The 22,056-nt window shown below is 24.0% G+C and overlaps 1 protein-coding gene and 1 long non-coding RNA gene across 2 annotated transcripts in view; one reads left to right on the top strand and one right to left on the bottom strand.

Moving 5' to 3' along the window:
• LOC109597168 (solute carrier organic anion transporter family member 74D-like) overlaps positions 1 to 22,056 on the top strand; it is a 33,681-nt gene that overhangs the window by 1,054 nt on the left and 10,571 nt on the right. The window contains exon 2 of the mRNA XM_020012806.2: positions 19,604 to 20,637. Coding sequence (XP_019868365.2) covers positions 19,638 to 20,637 — 1,000 coding nt within the window. The 5' untranslated portion in view covers positions 19,604 to 19,637. The remainder of the gene's footprint in view (positions 1 to 19,603; positions 20,638 to 22,056) is intronic.
• LOC126264239 (uncharacterized) overlaps positions 1 to 22,056 on the bottom strand; it is an 81,972-nt gene that overhangs the window by 50,851 nt on the left and 9,065 nt on the right. The window lies entirely within an intron of this gene.

The following is a 22,056-nucleotide window of genomic DNA, read 5'->3' as shown; positions in this document are numbered from 1 at the left end:
GCGAAATACATTTAACTAGTTTTTTGTTTTTGGTTCCGCAATTATTTGCAAAATTAACGATAATTGTCCTTTCTTATCGCATTATTTTAATTAAGTTTAATTACTCGTAATTGTTGTTTGTAAAAAAAATATTGTATTTTTTTTTTTTTTTTGTTGAATTTAAATTGTGGGGATAATTACGATTTTTAGTAAAGTGGTTAAATTATTTATGACTGAAATGTTTTACTCAAATTAAATTCTATAAATACAATATCAATTTAAATAATTTTTTAATGACAACGAGTAAAATTTTTATATTAATTAATTCGATGTTAAGACTAAAAATACTCCTGTTAAAGATGTAATCTCAGAATTTTTAATTTTTTTTTGTCACTAATTTCTGTATCTATAGACTATAATCACATAAGCTCCAATTTTCGAGGTTAATAAATAAACTAGAACTACTAAAAACTTTAAAATTATCAATATTGTTACTATAAAAATAATTTTAAAATGGATTTATGCCTGAAATATATTTTTTAGATTAAAAATTGTGTACTTACAATATTTTATATTAATTTTATGACTGTAATTTTACTTAAAAACTTTACTATAAAACGTATTTTTTAACTTGATATATGTCCTACAAGAATCCTAGATAAACTAGAATTACTAAAAATTAAAAAAAAAAATAATAGTACCCCTAAAAAAATAATTTTAAAATAAATTTATGCCTGAAATATATTTTTTTACATTAAAAATTGTGTACTGTAATTTTACTTTTCTTCTAAATTATCAGAATTTTTAACTTTTATGTCACTAATTTCTGTTTCTTTAAACCATGATCAGATAAGCTACAAATTTCGAGGTTAATAAATATAAAACGTATTTTTTAACTTGATATATGTCCTACAAGAATATCAGATAAACTAGAATTACTAAAAATTAAAAAAATATAGTATTGCCCCTACAAAAATAATTTTAAAATAATTTTATGTCTGAAATATATTTTTTTAATTTAAAAATTGTGTACTTACAAGCTTCTATGTTAGTTTCGTGAATGTAATTTTACTTTTTCTTCTAAATTGTTAGGATTTTTTCATTAATTTCTGTTTCTATAGACCATGATCAGATAAACTACAAATTTCGATGTTAACAAATATAAAACATATTTTAAACTTGATATATGTCCTACAAGAATCCCAGATAAACTGGAATTACTAAAAATTAAAAAAAAAAAAATAGTATGGCCCCTACAAAAATAATTTTAAACTAAATTTATGCCTGAAATATATTTTTTTAGTTTAAAAATTGTGTACTTACAAGTTTCTATGTTAATTTCGTGACTGTAATTTTACTTTTTCTTCTAAATTATGAGGATTTTTAACTTTTTTGTCACTAATTTCTGTTTCTATAGTGCATGATCAGATAAGCTACAAGTTTCGAGGTTAATAAATATAAAACGTATTTTTTAACTTGATATATGTCCTACAAGAATCCCAGATAAACTAGAATTACTAAAAATTAAAAAAATAATAGTAGTGCCCCTACAAAATTAATTTTAAAATAAATTTGTCTGAAATATATTTTTTTAGTTTAAAAATTGTGTACTTACGAGTTTTTATGTTAGTTTCGTGAGTGTAATTTTACTTTTTCTTCTAAATTGTCAGGTTTTTTAACTTTTTTGTCACTAATTTCTGTTTCTATAGACCATGATCAGATAAGTTTTCGAGTTTAATAAATATAAAACGTATTATTTAACTTGATATATATCCTAAGAATCCCTGTTAAACTAGAACGACTAAAAATGAAAAAAAAAAAAAATATATTGCTCCTACAAAAATAATTTTAAAATAAATTTATGCCTCAAATATATTTTTTTAGTTTAGTTTTTATGTTAATTTCGTGACTGTAATTTTATTGTTTCTTCTAAATTGTCAGGATGTTTAATTATTTGTGTCTAATTTCTGTTTCTATAGACCCTGATCAGATAAGCTACAAATTTCGAGGTAAATAAATATAAAACGTATTTTTAAACTTGATATATGTCCGACAAGAATACCTGCTAAACTGGAACTACCAAAAACAAAAAAAAAAAAAGTAATATTGCCCCTATACAAATAATTTTAAAATGGATTTATGTCTGAAATATATTTTTTAGTTTAAAAATTGTGTACGTAAGTTTTAATGTTAATTTAATGAATGTAATTTTACATTTTTTCTAAATTGTCAGGATTTTTAACTTTTTTGTCACTAATTTCTGTTTCTATAGAAGGTTATTAAATATAAAATGTATTTTTAAATTTAATATACTTCCTACAAGAATCCCAGCTAGAACTACTAAAAACTTAAAAAAAAATTAATATTGCCCATACAAAAATAATTTTAAAATAAAATTATTTCCAAAATATATTTTTTAGTTTAAAAATTGTGTATTTACAATATTTTATGTTAATTTTAAGATTGTAATTTTATTTTTTCTTCTAAATTGTCAAGATTTTTAACTTCTTTGTCAATAATTTTTGTTTCCATTGACCCTGATCAGATAAGCTATAAATTTCGAGGTTAGTAAATAAAAAACGTATTTTTAAACAAAGGTACATACATACCATAAAAGAATTCCTGCTAAACTATTAAAAACTTTAGAAAACATGAATATTGCTAGTAAAAAAATAATTTTAAAATGTTTAAAATATATTTTGTAGTTTAAAAATTATGTATTTACAATATTTTATGTTAATTTTATGACTAATCAATGTAAACCATATTTTTAACTTGATATAACTGTTAAAAATATATTACCAAAAGTCTGTTGAAAATTTAATATTCTTATAACACAATTAACACTAAAGTGAAATGTTTAAAAACATTTTTATTTTGTTTAATAATCATATATTTATAACATTTCATATTAATTTTATCATTTTTTAATCTAAATTTTCAGAATTTTTAACATTTTTGTCACTAATTTCTGACTATTTAGATAATTATCAGGCTGCAAATTAGAAGGTTAGTCAACATAAAACATATTTTCAAACTTGATTTATATTTACGAAACTCCCTGCTAAAAATAGACTACCAATTTTTAGAAAAATGTACTATTTTTATTGTCATAATAAAAATATATTTAAATGAATTTGTGTTTAAAAATAATTGAATTTGAATTTAAAATGAAATTGTGTTTAAAAATAATTTTTCTTGAATAAAAATAACGTAGTTGCAATATTTTGTATTAATTTTATGACTGTAAGTAAACTTTTTCTCTAAATTAACTTTTAAATTTAATATTAGCGGGCTATGAATGTGAAAACCATCATTATCATCATTTTATTTACATTAATACAGCTGGAACTTTTTTAATTTACAAAGAAAATTGTTTATTCAAGTGACCATTATGTTATACGATTTGAAAGCTAAAAATAGAGCATAAAGCAAACATAAAAAAGACCTCTCACTAGATTTATTTGATGTGGCATTAACTGTATCAGCCAATCTTGTTTACTCCATTCTATATTGTCGGAGATAATTTAACAGTCTACGCCAATGGAATTATTTTAAGCAATTACACCGAAGAAAGTAAAATATCTGGACCAAGAGACCGATGAGTATGCAAAGCAAGATTGTAAATTTAACGTGTCACTATGTAAAAAAAAAACAAAAACCGTGTTGTTGCAAAAGTTCTCTAATTTTACTGTCAAATGTTGCCCGAAGTGTTGCACAATACTGCTAATGAAACTGATAGTATTTTTAAACCACAACAAATCTTGGCCGTTCATTTTTGATTGGAAAGTATTTTTAAAACTTATTTGTTGTTGTGTGTCCGAATCTAGTTTTTAAAATTTACGGTTAATGGGGCGATGCAAATCAGTTGCCAAAATTATGTATTGGTCCCAAATTTCCCATCCTGGGTCGGCCACGACTATTTGTATAGTAAAAAATGACCAAGGCCAAGTATTTATTCATTCCTCCTCGTATACGAGCAGACAAAATATTCAAATTAAGCTGTTATGTGACATATATATTCATGACAATTAGAGATGCTTTAATCCCACATTGTAACACTTTATTTCTCATGTCCGTTGAATATCTCTTTCGTATTCAAGCTATTATATAATCTGTACGTACGTATTTTTTTGTGAGAAATTTCTTTCTAAGCAAATTTGCACCAATTTTTGCATCACCTCATTTTTTTTTTGTTTAATTCTCATTGTCTGCTATAACTAATTAAATTATATTTCTTGAATAGTAATAAATACATAATTTATGATGTACAGATAAGCTACAAATTTCGAGGTTAATATATAAAAAACGTATATTTAAACAAAGAGGATCTCTGCTTAACTAGAACTATTAAAATCTTCAGAAAAAATTAATATGCCAGTACAAAAATAATTTTAAAATGGAATTATGTCTAAAATATATTTTTTAGTTTAAAAATTGTGTACTTAAAGTTTTTATGTTAATTTTCATTTTCTTCTAAATTGTCAACATTTTGAACTTTTTTGTCATTAGTTTTTGTTTCTATAGACCATAATTAGATGAGCTATAAATTTCTAAGTTAATATATATAAAACGTACTTTCAATTTGATATATGATTTGATATACAAGAATCCCACCTAAACCTAGAACTACCAAAAACTTCAGAAAAATTAATATAATTATAATTTTAAAATGGAATTATGTTTAAAATATATTTTTTAATTTAAAAATTGTGTACTTCCAATATTGTATGTTAATTTTATGACTATAATTTTACTTTTTCTTCTAAATTGTCCTACATAAATCCCAGCCAAGCCTAGAACTACCAAAAACTTTATAAAAAATTAATATTGTCAGTACAAAAATAATTTTAAAATGGATTTATGTCTAAAATATATTTTTTAGTTTAAAAATTGTGTAATTACAATATTTTATGTTAATTTCATGGCTGTAACTTATATTTTTACTGCTAAATTGACATGATTTTTAATCTTTTTGTTATTAATTTCTGTTTCTATAGACCATGATCAGATAAGCTACATATTTTGAGGTTAATAAATATAAAACTCATTTTTAAACTTTATAAAAAATTGATATTGCCAATACAAAAATAATTTTAGAATGGAATTATGTCTAAAATATATTCTTTAGTTTAAAAATTGTGTCCTATAAGAATCTAAAACTACCAAAAAATTAATAAAATAATTTTAAAATGGAATTGGGTAATTACAATATTTTATGTTAATTTCATAACTGTAATTTTACTCTTTCTTCTAAATTGTCATAATTTTCAACCATTTTGTCACTAATTTGTTTCTATTTGACCATGACCATTTCATATTAATTTTATGACTTTTTAATCTAAATTTTCAGAATTTTTAACGTTTTCTGACTCTTTAGATCATTATCAAACTGCAAATTACGAGGTTAGTCAACATAAAACATATTTTAAAACTTGATATATATGTACGAAATCCCTGCTAAAAATAGATTACTAATTTTTAGAAAAAAATGTACTATTTTTATTATCATAATAAAAGTAAATTTAAAATGAAGTGTGTTTAAAAATAATTTTTCTTGTATAAAAATAACGTAGATGCAATATTTTATATTAATTTTATGACTGTAAATAAACATTTTCTCTAAATTAACTTTTAAATTTAATATTGGCTGACTATGAAGTTAAAAACCATAATTATCATCATTTTATTTACATTAATACAACTGGAACTCTTTCAATTTACCAAAAATTTCAGAAAAAATTAATATTGCCGGTTACAAAAAATAATTTTAAAATGGAATTATGTCTATAATATATTTTTTAGTTTAAAAATTGTGTAATTACAATATTTTATGTTAATTTCATATCAACCACGACCAGATAAGCTACAAATTTTGAGATATTTTTAGACTTGATACACGTTCTACAATAATCTCTGCTTAACTAGAACTACCAAAAACTTCAGAAAAAATTAATATAATTATAATTTCAAAATGGAATTATGTCTAAAATATATTTTTTAATTTAAAAATTGTGTAATTACAATATTTTATGTTAATCTCATGATTTTTAACCCTTTTTAGTCACTAATTTCTGTTTGTATAGACCATGACCAGATAAGCTACAAATTTTGAAGTATTTTTAGACTTGATATACGTTCCACAAGAATCCCTGCTTTATTAGAATTACCAAAAACTTCAGAAAAAATTAATATAATTATAATTTTAAAATGGAACTATGTCTAAAATATATTTTTTAATTTAAAAATTATGTAATTACAATATTTTATGTTAATTTCATGACTGCAATTTTATTTTTTCTTCTAAATTGTCATGATTTTTAACCCTTTTTAGTCACTAATTTCTGTTTATATAGAACATGACCAGATAAGTTACAAATTTTGAGGTATTTTTAGACTTGATATACGTTCTACAAGAATCCCTGCTTAACTAGAACTACTAAAAACTTCAGAAAAAATTAATATAATTATAATTTTAAAAGGGAATTATGTTTAAAATATATTTTTCAATTTAAAAATTGTTAATTTACAATATTTGATGTTAATTTCATGACTGTAATTTTACTTTTTCTTCTAAATTGTCATGATTTTAACCATTTTGTCACCAATTTTTGTTTCTGTAGATCAAGATCAGATAAGCTTCAACTTTTAAGCTTAATAAATATAACAAAACGTATTTTTAAACTTGATATGTGCCCTACAAGAATCTCTACTAAACTATAACGACCAAAATCTATGAAAAAATTAATATTGCTACTAATTTTTAATTGTAATTATGTCCAAAATATAATTTTTAGTTTAAAAATTATGTAATCACAATATTTTATGTTAATTTTATGACTGTAGTTTTTTTACTTTTCCTCCAAATTGTCAAGATTTACACGATTAATTAAATTACATTGTGAATAGTAAGAAAGTATAGCCATAGACAAAACATAAATACATCAATAACTTCCTAAAGTGACAACAATTGAAATGATCGACGATAATAACAAGTCAAATTAATCAAAGATTTATTTATAAACTGAAATCGTTTTGTACATTTTTTTTTTTTTTTTTCAATAATTTGCGTATGTGTTTTGTGTGCGATATTGAATCATACAGTTACAGTTACATGAACCAAAAAACAATTTCACATTAACTGATACATTCAATATTTATATTACTGTTTTACGAGAAAAAACGCACATACATATGTATTCGTAAAAACCTGACCGGGTGAGTGGATTTTGGTAAACACATTTGGTTATAGTTTTTATTTTTACCTACCACCACAAACCCAACCCCAGCCCCTTGTAACGATCGAAACGACGGCGTCACGCCCGACAATTCCCGTTGCCATTGCCAAAGAGAATATAAAAAAACATCATCGGCCGGCTTTGATATCAATTCGATTCGTCTGGTGTTAGAAATTTGCTTTATTATCGTTAATTTTCGTCATTAAGCCGGACGGCATTGGTTATTAAATAATTGTGCGGCCGTAAAAGCTCCGCAACGATGAAATCGAATTAAATTCTTCGGCGTCGTGACTGGCGGATGGGCCGGAGCACCAGCACAGTGTTTTCAGATGATAAAAGGGAGATCTATTTAGACTAGACAAATAAACCCACTATCTTATCTGTGCAGTGTTTACAACTTACAGTTTCAATCATCGAATTCTTCGTCGAATGCTTTTAAAAACCGACTGCAAGTCGAAAAACTGTACCGCCGTTCGGCCCGGCTATCGCATTTTGCGTTTCAATTTATTTTTATCGAGCAAGCCGGTTAAATGTAATGTAATGATGTGTGTGACACCGAAATAATCATCCAACCGACTAAGTACTAATACACGTGCTTCGTTAGCCGGTTAGAGTCTTGAATAAGTAAATTTCAGGTAGCCCACCGAAAAAAATTACGCATTAAATCGATGCCGTTTCCGGTTGTCGCCGGTTTCGAATCGAGAATTGGTCTAATAGCCGTCCAATTATTTTAATTTGGTCCGAATTGTTGGCGGCAATTGTCCCGAATTACGGGATTTTAAGAGACGCATGAAACGCCTAAAATCACACACACACGGGTCGCAGCAGTTTTCAAAATGATTGCGAAACCGAAATGATATTTTTACGTTGGAAGCAGACAAAATGAATTCATTATAAATGTAAATTAGTCGGGGCTACGTACGCCAATGCTGTTGTGTACACATAACGATGAATTTTTATCATTATGCGCCATTAAAACTAGTGAAAAAAATAGTCCATTATGAAAAATCGTGGACACAGTTTTCATTATAAATAAATAATTGGAGTTCATAAAGTTTATCTGTACGTAATTGACCTACACTCGGAGTCGATGTTAGAACAGAAAAATGCCTGCTAGTACTACTTACTAATGATCCCATGGGTCTAATGTAAGTGTAAATTAATAATAGACTCTAAAAGTGAATGAATGTTCGTAAATAATAAGAAAGGTCAACGGCATAAGTTAAATAAAATTTATGTATATGGGTTAAAATGAGATATGTGATTGCATTTGTAGAAAAATCGACAGCTTGAATACTAACTATATACGCTGATCATAAATGGCACAATCACAGGGTTACGCACAGACAATAAATTTACATTCGCCATAAATTTAATATAATACTCGCGAATTATATTTAACATGTGGAGTATTTTAATAAATATGATGATAAACTTTGAATATAAATAACTTTTGGACTCAATTTTATTTTTTTAAATTAAGGTAATTTATAAATAGAATTTAACAATTTTTACAATTGAATAATTACATAATTATCAATAATCTAACAGTTTCTATAACTTTTGTATCAATTCTTTATATTTTAAAACTACTGTTTTGAAGTTTTATACTGTATAACCAACATTCTAATATTAATTTACAAACAAAAGAAAATTAACAATACAGTACTGTATTAAAAAAAATCTAAATTAGTAATTTTAAATTAAGACAAGAATAAAATTACATTGTAAATCAACTAATGGTTTTATTTATTATATTTGATAGTTATAATTTTATAAAAAATAAAATATAATTTATTATTTTTATTTTAAAAGTATTAATCTCCTATTTTAAAAATGATTCTCTAATATGTATTGTCATATAAAGAAAAAAATATAAGTAATGATTTTCCTTGTATATTATTTACATTAAAAAAAACTCATTTTTAATAAAAATTTTAAATAAAAATAAGGTGTAATTCTAAACAATTCTTATAAAATTTGATTTATTAAGTAAAAGTTTATTTTAAAACTGCTTTTTCTGTAAATCTAATACTTTAATATCCATCAAAAAAAAAAAAAAAAATGGGAATAAATTTGAAAATTTAAAAAATACATTTCATAATAAAAATATAAACAAAAACAATTAAATATATATTTTTAAATTACTTTTATAATGACTGACTGAAAATACTTTAATATTCATTATCTCATTAGAAAGAAAATTAAAAATATTAGGAATAAAAATGATAATTTTCATTTTTAAAAAAGAAACTTTATTATTTATATTTAAAAATTACATTTCTTAATAAAATAAAAAAAAAACAATATCAAGATTATATTCTAATGATTTTATTTATTGTTATTGTATACATGTTACAATTGTATATGTTTTTAAATTACTTTTATTCTGAAAATACTTTAATATTCATTGTCTTATTAAATAGAAAATTTAAAAAATTGGAGATAAAGGTGAAAATTTTCATTTTAAAAAAAGAAATTTTATTATATATGTTTAAAAAGTACATTTCTTAATAAAATTCGAGATTTTAAATAAAAATCGAAATTATATTCTAATGATTATGTTTATTGATATTGTATAAATGTTACAATTGAATATGTTTTTAAAACACTTTTATAAAATCTGACTGAAAATACTTTAATATTCATTATTTTATTAAAAAAAAAAAATTAAAAAATAGGAAATAAAAGTTTTTTAAATATTTGTTGTTTCATAAAAAGAAGATTAAAAAATTGGAAATAAAAGTGATAAATTTCCTTTTTAAAAAAGAAACTTTATTATTTATAGATAAAAAGTAAATTTCTTTATAAAATTTTAAATAGAAACAAGATCAAGATGATATTCATTTAATGGTTTTATTTACTGTTATTGTATAAATATGACAATAAAATACATGTTTTAAAATTATTTTTATGTCTTATTTATTATTTTAATTTTTAAACTACTGGTTTAAAGATTTATTCTATAAAATTAATCCCTTGTAATAAAAATAAAATTAGAAAAAATGAAAGGTGATGATTGTTCTTTTTAAAAAAAATAATTTATTATTTACATTCTGACACATTCTTTTATTTTAATGTTGCTAGTTTGAAATATCTTTCTATAACAATAATATTTATTGTCATCATATTTATTGTCATAAAAAAATACTTATTACTTAACTTATTTTCCTTATACAAAAGAGTTTGTTATTTATACATAATATAAAAAACCTATTTCATTGTAAAATTTTAAATAAAATCAAGATTAAAATTATATTGTAATTTATCTAATTGTTTGTATATGTGTGGCAATTACATGTGTTTCTAAGTTATTTTTAGAAAATCTGATTAATTATTTTTAACTGCTAGCTTGAAGACTTTCTGAATAAACTAATATTCTAATATTTATTGTCATATCAATAAGAAAATTATGAAAATTGGGAATAAAAATGAATGTGAAAGTTCATTATTTATATTTAAAAAAAAAAAACGCATTTCATAACTACTTCATGGGTTTCTAACTTATATTTATAAAATTTGATTTATTACTTTTATAATTAAACTACTAGTTTGAAGTTTTATGTTGTAATATATTTGTTGTCGTAATAGGAAGTAAGGAAAATTAAGTAAATTGAGGTTAAAAATGATTATTTATATTAAAAAAAAAACAATTTTATAACGTACTTTTGTGATTTTGGTAAACAATGTTAGAAGAATAACAATAAATAATAAATAGATTCATTAATGCATATGTAATAAAAATATTAATTTGGGTATTTTTCACTCTTAAAATATCTAGACTATATAAAACGATTTCAACCTTTTAATTGAACATTGAATGAATGAAAATTTAAATGGAAAATGGCTTAAATTTCGACGTTTTCCTATTTTTTTTTAAATAATATTTTTGTCCATATTTTCCATTATTATTTTTCCTTAATAATAATAAAAAATATGTCATATTTATATATATATATATATATATATATATATGTATATATATATATATATATATATATATATATATATATGTATATATATATATATATATATATATATATATATATAAATACTATATATAATATAATAATTTTTACCACTTAATTAAAGCATTTCCACTTCTTATGAATAGGAACATTCTTTTAACCCATTGTAAATAAATGAATTAAAAACATTTAAAGCATCAATTAATTTCACATTAAAATTTTCTAACACTGTTAATATTATCAGAAATATTTTTGTTCTAGAATGTGAATATATTTTTAGAATGAAGTAGAATAAATTGGAAAATGACAAAAATGAGGGTCAACCTGTCGAATTTATTTGATAATTAAATCAAATTGTGTGTTAATGAGTTAACATTAATTAAATATGTCTTGTTTTTATTTTTAAATGAAGCACTGGTATCTATTTATTTTAATATTTTTTGAATAGTCATAATTTTATGGTTTTAGTGGTAATAAAAATATAGAAAACGTTTAGTTAGTAATAAAGTTTTGAGCAGAAACTTCCTGAGTTGACCTGAACTTTAGTCCAAAAATATTTACATTTAACTGGTTATTTGGACATTGGATAAAAACTGTATCACTTTCATTAAAATATTTGAAATAAATCATTTTTTAACTGGTAAAACTCCCTAATTGACAAATTGTAGCCTTCTAAACTATTATAGATGAAAGGTGGTCCCACACATCACTTATTAATGACACCATTCCCAATAATTTGGGCCATTAATGTTAATGGCAAGATAAAAATATAATCATTTTGCAGTGTGTTAAGAAATCTTTCCGTTTTGTTGCGCACACACTGCTCCAGATAATCTTTTAAGTGGAAGACCCATAACATAGTGTCGAATGCACAAGAAATGTGTGCGTTGTGTGCCCCTAATAAATGTATTACATAATGATAATCAAAATTATTATTTGTGCGTGTGATTGTGTCAAGTTGATAATATGAATAAATAACCAGTCCGCTGCGGTTCTCACTTTTGATTGTTTAAGATCATTGGCGTGCAGTGAACTATTAATGAAAGAAAATAAAACTGTTGCCTGCATACCATACATTACTGTCATAATCGGTCTTCGGCAAAACAAAGACTTGTAAAAATCAATTGACGTTAGACCAGATCTAACCAGAATGCGGTTCAGTTCGTTTTTCTCGATTTGTAAACAATCGTTTATTCAGTCGTGGACTTTCCAGTACGCTTTCAGTGGCTCAACGTTGTTATTTTTTTTTTTTAAGAGGAAGCGTACCTCGTGCGAAATGACTAGAAATTTAATTTTGCATGCGTAAATGTACTGTTTTTAACATGACTTCTGCATATAAATGTATATGGGACACTTTTCTTTGGCGAATATAACAATAATACCAGAGACTCATCCTGCATTTATAAAATCGCCATTTCTATTCAACAGTATTTCACTAGAAAATGGCACGATTGTACAACACTACTTGGACGGTAGATGTGCACAATTATATTGTAATTTATCTAATAGTTTTATTTCTTGTATATATGTGACAATTACAAGTTATTTTTAGAAAATCTGATTTATTATTATTATTTTCAATCTGGTAGCTTGAAGACTTCCTGAATAAACTAATATTCTATTTATTGCCATATCAATAAGAAAATTATGAAAATTGGGAATAAAAATGAATGTGAAAGTTCATTATTTATGTTTAAAAAAAAACATTTCATAACTACTTCATGGGTTTCTAAATTATATTCATAAAATTTGATTTATTACTTTTATATTAAACTACTAGTTTGAAGTTTTATGTTGTAAGACTATTATTCTAATATTTATTGTCGTAACAGGGAGGGAAATTAAGTAAATTGAGGTTAAAAATGATTATTTATATTAAAAAAATACAATTTCATAACGTACTTACTTTTGTGATTTTGGTAAACAATGTTAGAAGAATACAATTTAGATTAATTAATGCATATGTAATAAAAATATTAATTTGAGTATTTTTCACTCTTAAAATATCTAAATTATATAAAAATATTTCAACCTTTTAATTGAACATTGAATGAATGAAAATTTAAATGGAAAATGGCTTAAATTTCGACGTTTTCCTATTTTTTTTTAATAATATTTGTGTCCATATTTTCTATTATTATTTTTCCTTAATAATAATAAAAAATATGTCAATTTATATATGTTTAATATAAAGTCATTGTTCATATTAAAATAAACAAAACCATAATAAAAAATATACTTCTTCTACTTCTGCATATAAGTGTATATGGGACGCTTCTTTGGCGAATGTAAAAATAATATCAGAGACTCATCCTGCATTTATAAAATCACCATTTCTATTCAATAGTATTTCACTGGAAAACAGCACGATTGTACAACACTACTTGGACAGTAGATGTGCACAATTATATTGTAATTTATCTAATAATTTTATTTATTGCATATATGTGACAATTACAAGTTATTTTTAGAAAATCTGATTTATTATTATTATTTTCAATCTGGTAGCTTGAAGACTTCCTGAATAAACTAATATTCTATTTACTGTCATATCAATAAGAAAATTATGAAAATTGGGAATAAAAATGTATGTGAAAGTTCATTATTTATGTTTAAAAAAAAGCTATTTCATAACTACTTCATGGGTTTCTAAATTATATTTATAAAATTTGATTTATTACTTTTATATTAAACTACTAGTTTGAAGTTTTATGTTGTAAGACTATTATTCTAATATTTATTGTCGTAACAGAGAGGAAAATTAAGTGAATTGAGGTTAAAAATGATTATTTATATTAAAAAAATACAATTTCATAACGTACTTACTTTTGTGATTTTGGTAAACAATGTTAGAAGAATACAATTTAGAATCATTAATGCATATGTAATAAAAATATTAATTTGAGTATTTTTCACTCTTAAAATATCTAAATTATATAAAAAAATTTCAACCTTTTAATTGAACATTGAATGAATGAAAATTTAAATGGAAAATGGCTTAAATTTCGACGTTTTCCTATTTTTTTTAAAATAATATTTGTGTCCATATTTTCTATTATTATTTTTCCTTAATAATAATAAAAAATATGTCAATTTATATATGTTTAATATAAAGTCATTGTTCATATTAAAATAAACAAAACCATAATAAAAAATATACTACTTCTACTTCTGCATATAAATGTATATGGGACACTTCTTTGGCGAATATAACAATAATACCAGAGACTCATTCTGCATTTATAAAATCGCCATTTCTATTCAACAGTATTTCCCTAGAAAATGGCACGATTGTACAACACTATTTGGACGGTAGATGTGTATAATTATATTGTAATTTATCTAATAGTTTTATTTATTGTATATATGTGACAATTACAAGTAATTTTTAGAAAATCTGATTTATTATTTTTATTTTTAAACTGTTAGCTTGAAGACTTTCTGAATAAACTAATATTCTATTTATTGTCATATCAATAAGAAAATTATGAAAATTGGGAATAAAAATGAATGTGAAAGTTCATTATTTATGTTTAAAAAAAACATTTCATAACTACTTCATGGGTTTTTAAATTATATTTATAAAATTTGATTTATTACTTTTATATTAAACTACTAGTTTGAAGTTTTATGTTGTAAGACTATTATTCTAATATTTATTGTCGTAACAGAGAGAAAAATTAAGTGAATTGAGGTTAAAAATGATTATTTATATTAAAAAAATACAATTTCATAACGTACTTACTTTTATGATTTTGGTAAACAATATTAGATGAATAAAATTTAGATTAATTAATGCATATGTAATAAAAATATTAATTTGAGTATTTTTCACTCTTAAAATATCTAAATTATATAAAAATATTTCAACCTTTTAATTGAACATTGAATGAATGAAAATTTAAATGGAAAATGGCTTAAATTTCGACGTTTTCCTATTTTTTTTTAATAATATTTGTGTCCATATTTTCTATTATTATTTTTCCTTAATAATAATAAAAAATATGTCAATTTATATATGTTTAATATAAAGTCATTGTTCATATTAAAATAAACAAAACCATAATAAAAAATATACTTCTTCTACTTCTGCATATAAGTGTATATGGGACGCTTCTTTGGCGAATGTAAAAATAATATCAGAGACTCATCCTGCATTTATAAAATCACCATTTCTATTCAATAGTATTTCACTGGAAAACAGCACGATTGTACAACACTACTTGGACAGTAGATGTGCACAATTATATTGTAATTTATCTAATAATTTTATTTATTGCATATATGTGACAATTACAAGTTATTTTTAGAAAATCTGATTTATTATTATTATTTTCAATCTGGTAGCTTGAAGACTTCCTGAATAAACTAATATTCTATTTACTGTCATATCAATAAGAAAATTATGAAAATTGGGAATAAAAATGTATGTGAAAGTTCATTATTTATGTTTAAAAAAAAGCTATTTCATAACTACTTCATGGGTTTCTAAATTATATTTATAAAATTTGATTTATTACTTTTATATTAAACTACTAGTTTGAAGTTTTATGTTGTAAGACTATTATTCTAATATTTATTGTCGTAATAGAGAGGAAAATTAAGTGAATTGAGGTTAAAAATGATTATTTATATTAAAAAAATACAATTTCATAACGTACTTACTTTTATGATTTTGGTAAACAATATTAGATGAATAAAATTTAGATTCATTAATGCATATATAATAAAAATATTAATTTGGGTATTTTCACTCTTAAAATATCTAAATTATATAAAAAAATTTCAACCTTTTAATTGAACATTGAATGAATGAAAATTTAAATGGAAAATGGCTTAAATTTCGACGTTTTCCTATTTTTTTTAAAATAATATTTGTGTCCATATTTTCTATTATTATTTTTCCTTAATAATAATAAAAAATATGTCAATTTATATATGTTTAATATAAAGTCATTGTTCATATTAAAATAAACAAAACCATAATAAAAAATATACTTCTTCTACTTCTGCATATAAGTGTATATGGGACGCTTCTTTGGCGAATGTAAAAATAATATCAGAGACTCATCCTTCATTTATAAAATCGCCATTTCTATTCAATAGTATTTCACTGGAAAACAGCACGATTGTACAACACTACTTGGACAGTAGATGTGCACAATTATATTGTAATTTATCTAATAATTTTATTTATTGCATATGTGTGACAATTACAAGTTATTTTTAGAAAATCTGATTTATTATTATTATTTTCAATCTGGTAGCTTGAAGACTTCCTGAATAAACTAATATTCTATTTACTGTCATATCAATAAGAAAATTATGAAAATTGGGAATAAAAATGTATGTGAAAGTTCATTATTTATGTTTAAAAAAAAGCTATTTCATAACTACTTCATGGGTTTCTAAATTATATTTATAAAATTTGATTTATTACTTTTATATTAAACTACTAGTTTGAAGTTTTATGTTGTAAGACTATTATTCTAATATTTATTGTCGTAACAGAGAGGAAAATTAAGTGAATTGAGGTTAAAAATGATTATTTATATTAAAAAAATACAATTTCATAACGTACTTACTTTTGTGATTTTGGTAAACAATGTTAGAAGAATACAATTTAGAATCATTAATGCATATGTAATAAAAATATTAATTTGAGTATTTTTCACTCTTAAAATATCTAAATTATATAAAAAAATTTCAACCTTTTAATTGAACATTGAATGAATGAAAATTTAAATGGAAAATGGCTTAAATTTCGACGTTTTCCTATTTTTTTTTAATAATATTTGTGTCCATATTTTCTATTATTATTTTTCCTTAATAATAATAAAAAATATGTCAATTTATATATGTTTAATATAAAGTCATTGTTCATATTAAAATAAACAAAACCATAATAAAAAAATATACTACTTCTACTTCTGCATATAAATGTATATGGGACACTTTTCTTTGGCGAATATAACAATAATACCAGAGACTCATTCTGCATTTATAAAATCGCCATTTCTATTCAACAGTATTTCCCTAGAAAATGGTACGATTGTACAACACTATTTGGACGGTAGATGTGTATAATTATATTGTAATTTATCTAATAGTTTTATTTATTGTATATATGTGACAACTACAAGTAATTTTTAGAAAATCTGATTTATTATTTTTATTTTTAAACTGTTAGCTTGAAGACTTTCTGAATAAACTAATATTCTATTTATTGTCATATCAATAAGAAAATTATGAAAATTGGGAATAAAAATGAATGTGAAAGTTCATTATTTATGTTTAAAAAAAACATTTCATAACTACTTCATGGGTTTCTAAATTATATTTATAAAATTTGATTTATTACTTTTATATTAAACTACTAGTTTGAAGTTTTATGTTGTAAGACTATTATTCTAATATTTATTGTCGTAACAGAGAGGAAAATTAAGTGAATTGAGGTTAAAAATGATTATTTATATTAAAAAAATACAATTTCATAACGTACTTACTTTTATGATTTTGGTAAACAATATTAGAAGAATAAAATTTAGATTCATTAATGCATATATAATAAAAATATTAATTTGGGTATTTTCACTATTAAAATATCTAAATTATATAAAAAAATTTCAACCTTTTAATTGAACATTGAATGAATGAAAATTTAAATGGATAATGGCTTAAATTTCGACGTTTTCCTATTTTTTTTAAAATAATATTTGTGTCCATATTTTCTATTATTATTTTTCCTTAATAATAATAAAAAATATGTCAATTTATATATGTTTAATATAAAGTCATTGTTCATATTAAAATAAACAAAACCATAATAAAAAATATACTACTTCTACTTCTGCATATAAATGTATATGGGACACTTCTTTGGCGAATATAACAATAATACCAGAGACTCATTCTGCATTTATAAAATCGCCATTTCTATTCAACAGTATTTCCCTAGAAAATGGCACGATTGTACAACACTATTTGGACGGTAGATGTGTATAATTATATTGTAATTTATCTAATAGTTTTATTTATTGTATATATGTGACAATTACAAGTAATTTTTAGAAAATCTGATTTATTATTTTTATTTTTAAACTGTTAGCTTGAAGACTTTCTGAATAAACTAATATTCTATTTATTGTCATATCAATAAGAAAATTATGAAAATTGGGAATAAAAATGAATGTGAAAGTTCATTATTTATGTTTAAAAAAAACATTTCATAACTACTTCATGGGTTTTTAAATTATATTTATAAAATTTGATTTATTACTTTTATATTAAACTACTAGTTTGAAGTTTTATGTTGTAAGACTATTATTCTAATATTTATTGTCGTAACAGAGAGAAAAATTAAGTGAATTGAGGTTAAAAATGATTATTTATATTAAAAAAATACAATTTCATAACGTACTTACTTTTATGATTTTGGTAAACAATATTAGATGAATAAAATTTAGATTCATTAATGCATATATAATAAAAATATTAATTTGGGTATTTTTCACTCTTAAAATATCTAAATTATATAAAAAAATTTCAACCTTTTAATTGAACATTGAATGAATGAAAATTTAAATGGAAAATGGCTTAAATTTCGACGTTTTCCTATTTTTTTTTAAATAATATTTGTGTCCATATTTTCTATTATTATTTTTCCTTAATAATAATAAAAAATATGTCAATTTATATATGTTTAATATAAAGTCATTGTTCATATTAAAATAAACAAAACCATAATAAAAAAATATACTACTTCTTCTACTTCTGCATATAAGTGTATATGGGACGCTTCTTTGGCGAATATAACAATAATACCAGAGACTCATCCTGCATTTATAAAATCGCCATCTCTATTCAACAGTATTTCACTAGAAAATGGCACGATTGTACAACACTATTTGGACGGTAGATGTGCACATAGATACCCAATGCTTGTGTTTTGCAAATTATTAATTAAGGAGATATTTTATTTAGCATACTAATTTTAAAACTGTTTCGTAGACGTTGCAAGAATTGGTATTTTAATTATTTCATCGACCTTTACCTATATATGTATAACGAAAATCTAGTGAATCTGCAAGAGGTCCGTTGCGTTTAAGACCAGTTATAGAAAAAACCTTGAAAACTAAAGGTTAGTTGCTGCTGGTAGATTTCTATTATGCAAGTTCAACGACTGTCTTAACTGGGGTACTTCGGATAATCTGGTGATTTGTTGTTGGTCTAAAAACAGTCGTGATGAGGTCGCCTAATTTGCAAACCTCAACAGCACGTTGTGTTTATTTCCTGGCTAACTGCTTAATGAATTATTTATCTACTAGTAGTAAAAAGATTCTCCTCAGCGTTTGTCGTACTCATAACCATGTCCATTGCGAGTGTCCCGGTTAATTAAGAACGAAACGTCTGTTCCAGATTCGGATCTCCTGGTCGGTACAAGGGTGTCGAAATGTCAACGGCAAACGAGGGCAGAGATAAAACGGGAGAGCTAGCAGACCAAACAGTCAGACACACGAAACAGACGATGTGGGCGGACGAACAGCACAAAGATAACAGCAAAATGAAAAGCAACAACAATTGCCCGTCGAACGGCCACGGCGGCACTAGATTAGCAATAGACGAAACAATCCCCGAAGAAACGACGGCGTTGACGCACGAAGCTGGGGAAGCTCACAACATACCAAATCATCGTTTGAATGGTGATGGTGATAACGATAGTGTTGGTGGCGATAGTGATACGGTATGCGGACTGGGTCCGTGCAGGCCATCCTGGTTGCAATGTTTTGCGTCCAAAGAGTCATTTCTAATAGTTTTTTGTATAGCATGGGTGCTGCAGGGGATGTACCACACGTATTTCGTGAGCGTGATCACAACGATAGAGAAACTATTTCAAATTCAGTCGAAGATCACTGGGATCATTATGAGTGCGACCGAGATTGGACAAATAGGGTCGTCACTCCTGCTGACATACTATGGCGGGCATAGTCACAGACCAAAATGGATAGCTTGGGGTATGGTCTTATTTGCGGTGTCCTCTTTCACATGCTCGTTGCCACACTTCATCTATGGACGGCAGCTGATCAGCGCCAACGGCTTGTCCGGCATCATCAAGGAGCCAAACATATGCAAATCAGTCACAACTCTACCTCATTGGGATAACAATACCTCATCAACTACTGCCAGCTACTCAAGACTTATGACGGAGATAGCCGATAGCGGAAACCCAATTACTGCCCTTTCTAGTACTACCTCTATACCAAATATTTTACAGACTTGCGAAGAAGAATTTATTTCTGGATATAAAATTCAGCCGTCAGTAACCAAGATAGTTTTAGCGATATTTTTCATAAGCTTGTTAGGTGTGGGTATGGGACAGACTGCTGTCTATACTTTAGGAATACCCTACATCGACGACAACGTTGCCAGCAAAGAATCGCCGCTTTATTTTGGTAAGAAATCTTTCCATTAAAGGATTTAAACGTATAATTATTTGTGGTGCACGTTTATTGGCTCTTTAATATTATACACTATGAAGGTTTTGGTTAAATCTATGTCTGAGTCTAAATCTTCTTTATCCTGATTCATTCTTTATTCTTGCATGAACCTGCTGAAATAGTAATGACCAATTTTAGTGCTGTGTTTTCTGTTAGAAAAGCTATACATTAATAAAGTCATTAAATGATGATTTCCATCAATTACTGGAAAACTTACAACTAACTTAAAAATTCCAAGTTGTATTTGACCAAACTAAGTTTAAACTTCAACAACTGCTTGTATCTTTTTATTCAATATAATTTATTCTAAAGAACACGTTTAATTTGGAAAGAATTTATCCAATATTGTAAAAATTTAGAAGTAACAATAATATTTGAACAAATCAAGTCCAAACTTCATCACTCAACATTTGCTTAGTTCTTCTTATAAATTAATTCTGTGTTCAATATAATTTATTCTAAAGAGCTTATTTAATTTGTAATACATATTGATGTTATATTTTTATCCAATATTGGAAAAATTTAGAAGTAACAATAATATTTGACTAAATCAAGTTCAAATTTCATCAATCAATTTCTGCTTTGTTCTTTTTATACATTAATTATTTATTCAACATAAATTATTTTACAGAACTCACTTAATTTGGAAGGAATACATATTTTATGTCACTTTTATCCAATATTGGACAAATTTAGAAGTAACAGTAATATTTGATCAAATCATATCCAAACTTCATAACTCGATATCTTTTTTGTTCTTATAAATTAATTCTTTATTGAATATAATTAATTCTAAAGAACTCATTTAATTTGAAAGGAATACCTATTTTGTTATATATTTTTTTTCAATATTGAAAAAATTTAGAAGTAACAGTACTATTTAACCGAACCAAGTCCAAACTTCATCACTCAACATCTGTTTTGTTCTTTTTATAAGTTAATTCTGTATTCAATAAAATTTATTCTAAAGAACTCATTTAATTTGAAAAGAATACCTATTTTATGTTATATTTTTATCCAATATTGGAAAAATTTAGAAGTAACAGTAATATTTGACCAAACCAAGTCCAAACTTCATATCTCAACATCTGTTTTGTTCTTTTTATACATTAATTATTTATTCAACATAAATTATTTTAAAGAACTCATTTAATTTGGAAGGAATCCCTAATTTTGTCATATTTTTATCGAATATTGGACAAATTTAGAAGTAACAGTAATATTTAACCAAATCATGTCCAAACTTCATCACTCAACACCTCCTTTGTTCTTCTTATAAATTAATTCTATATTCAATACATTTTATTCTATAAAACTCATTTAATTTGAAAAGAATACCTATTTTATGTTATATTTTTATCCAATATTGGAAAA

Source organism: Aethina tumida, chromosome 1, assembly GCF_024364675.1.
Source record: "Aethina tumida isolate Nest 87 chromosome 1, icAetTumi1.1, whole genome shotgun sequence".
NCBI lineage: Eukaryota > Metazoa > Arthropoda > Insecta > Coleoptera > Nitidulidae > Aethina > Aethina tumida.
This window is presented reverse-complemented; position numbering and strand designations above follow the sequence as displayed.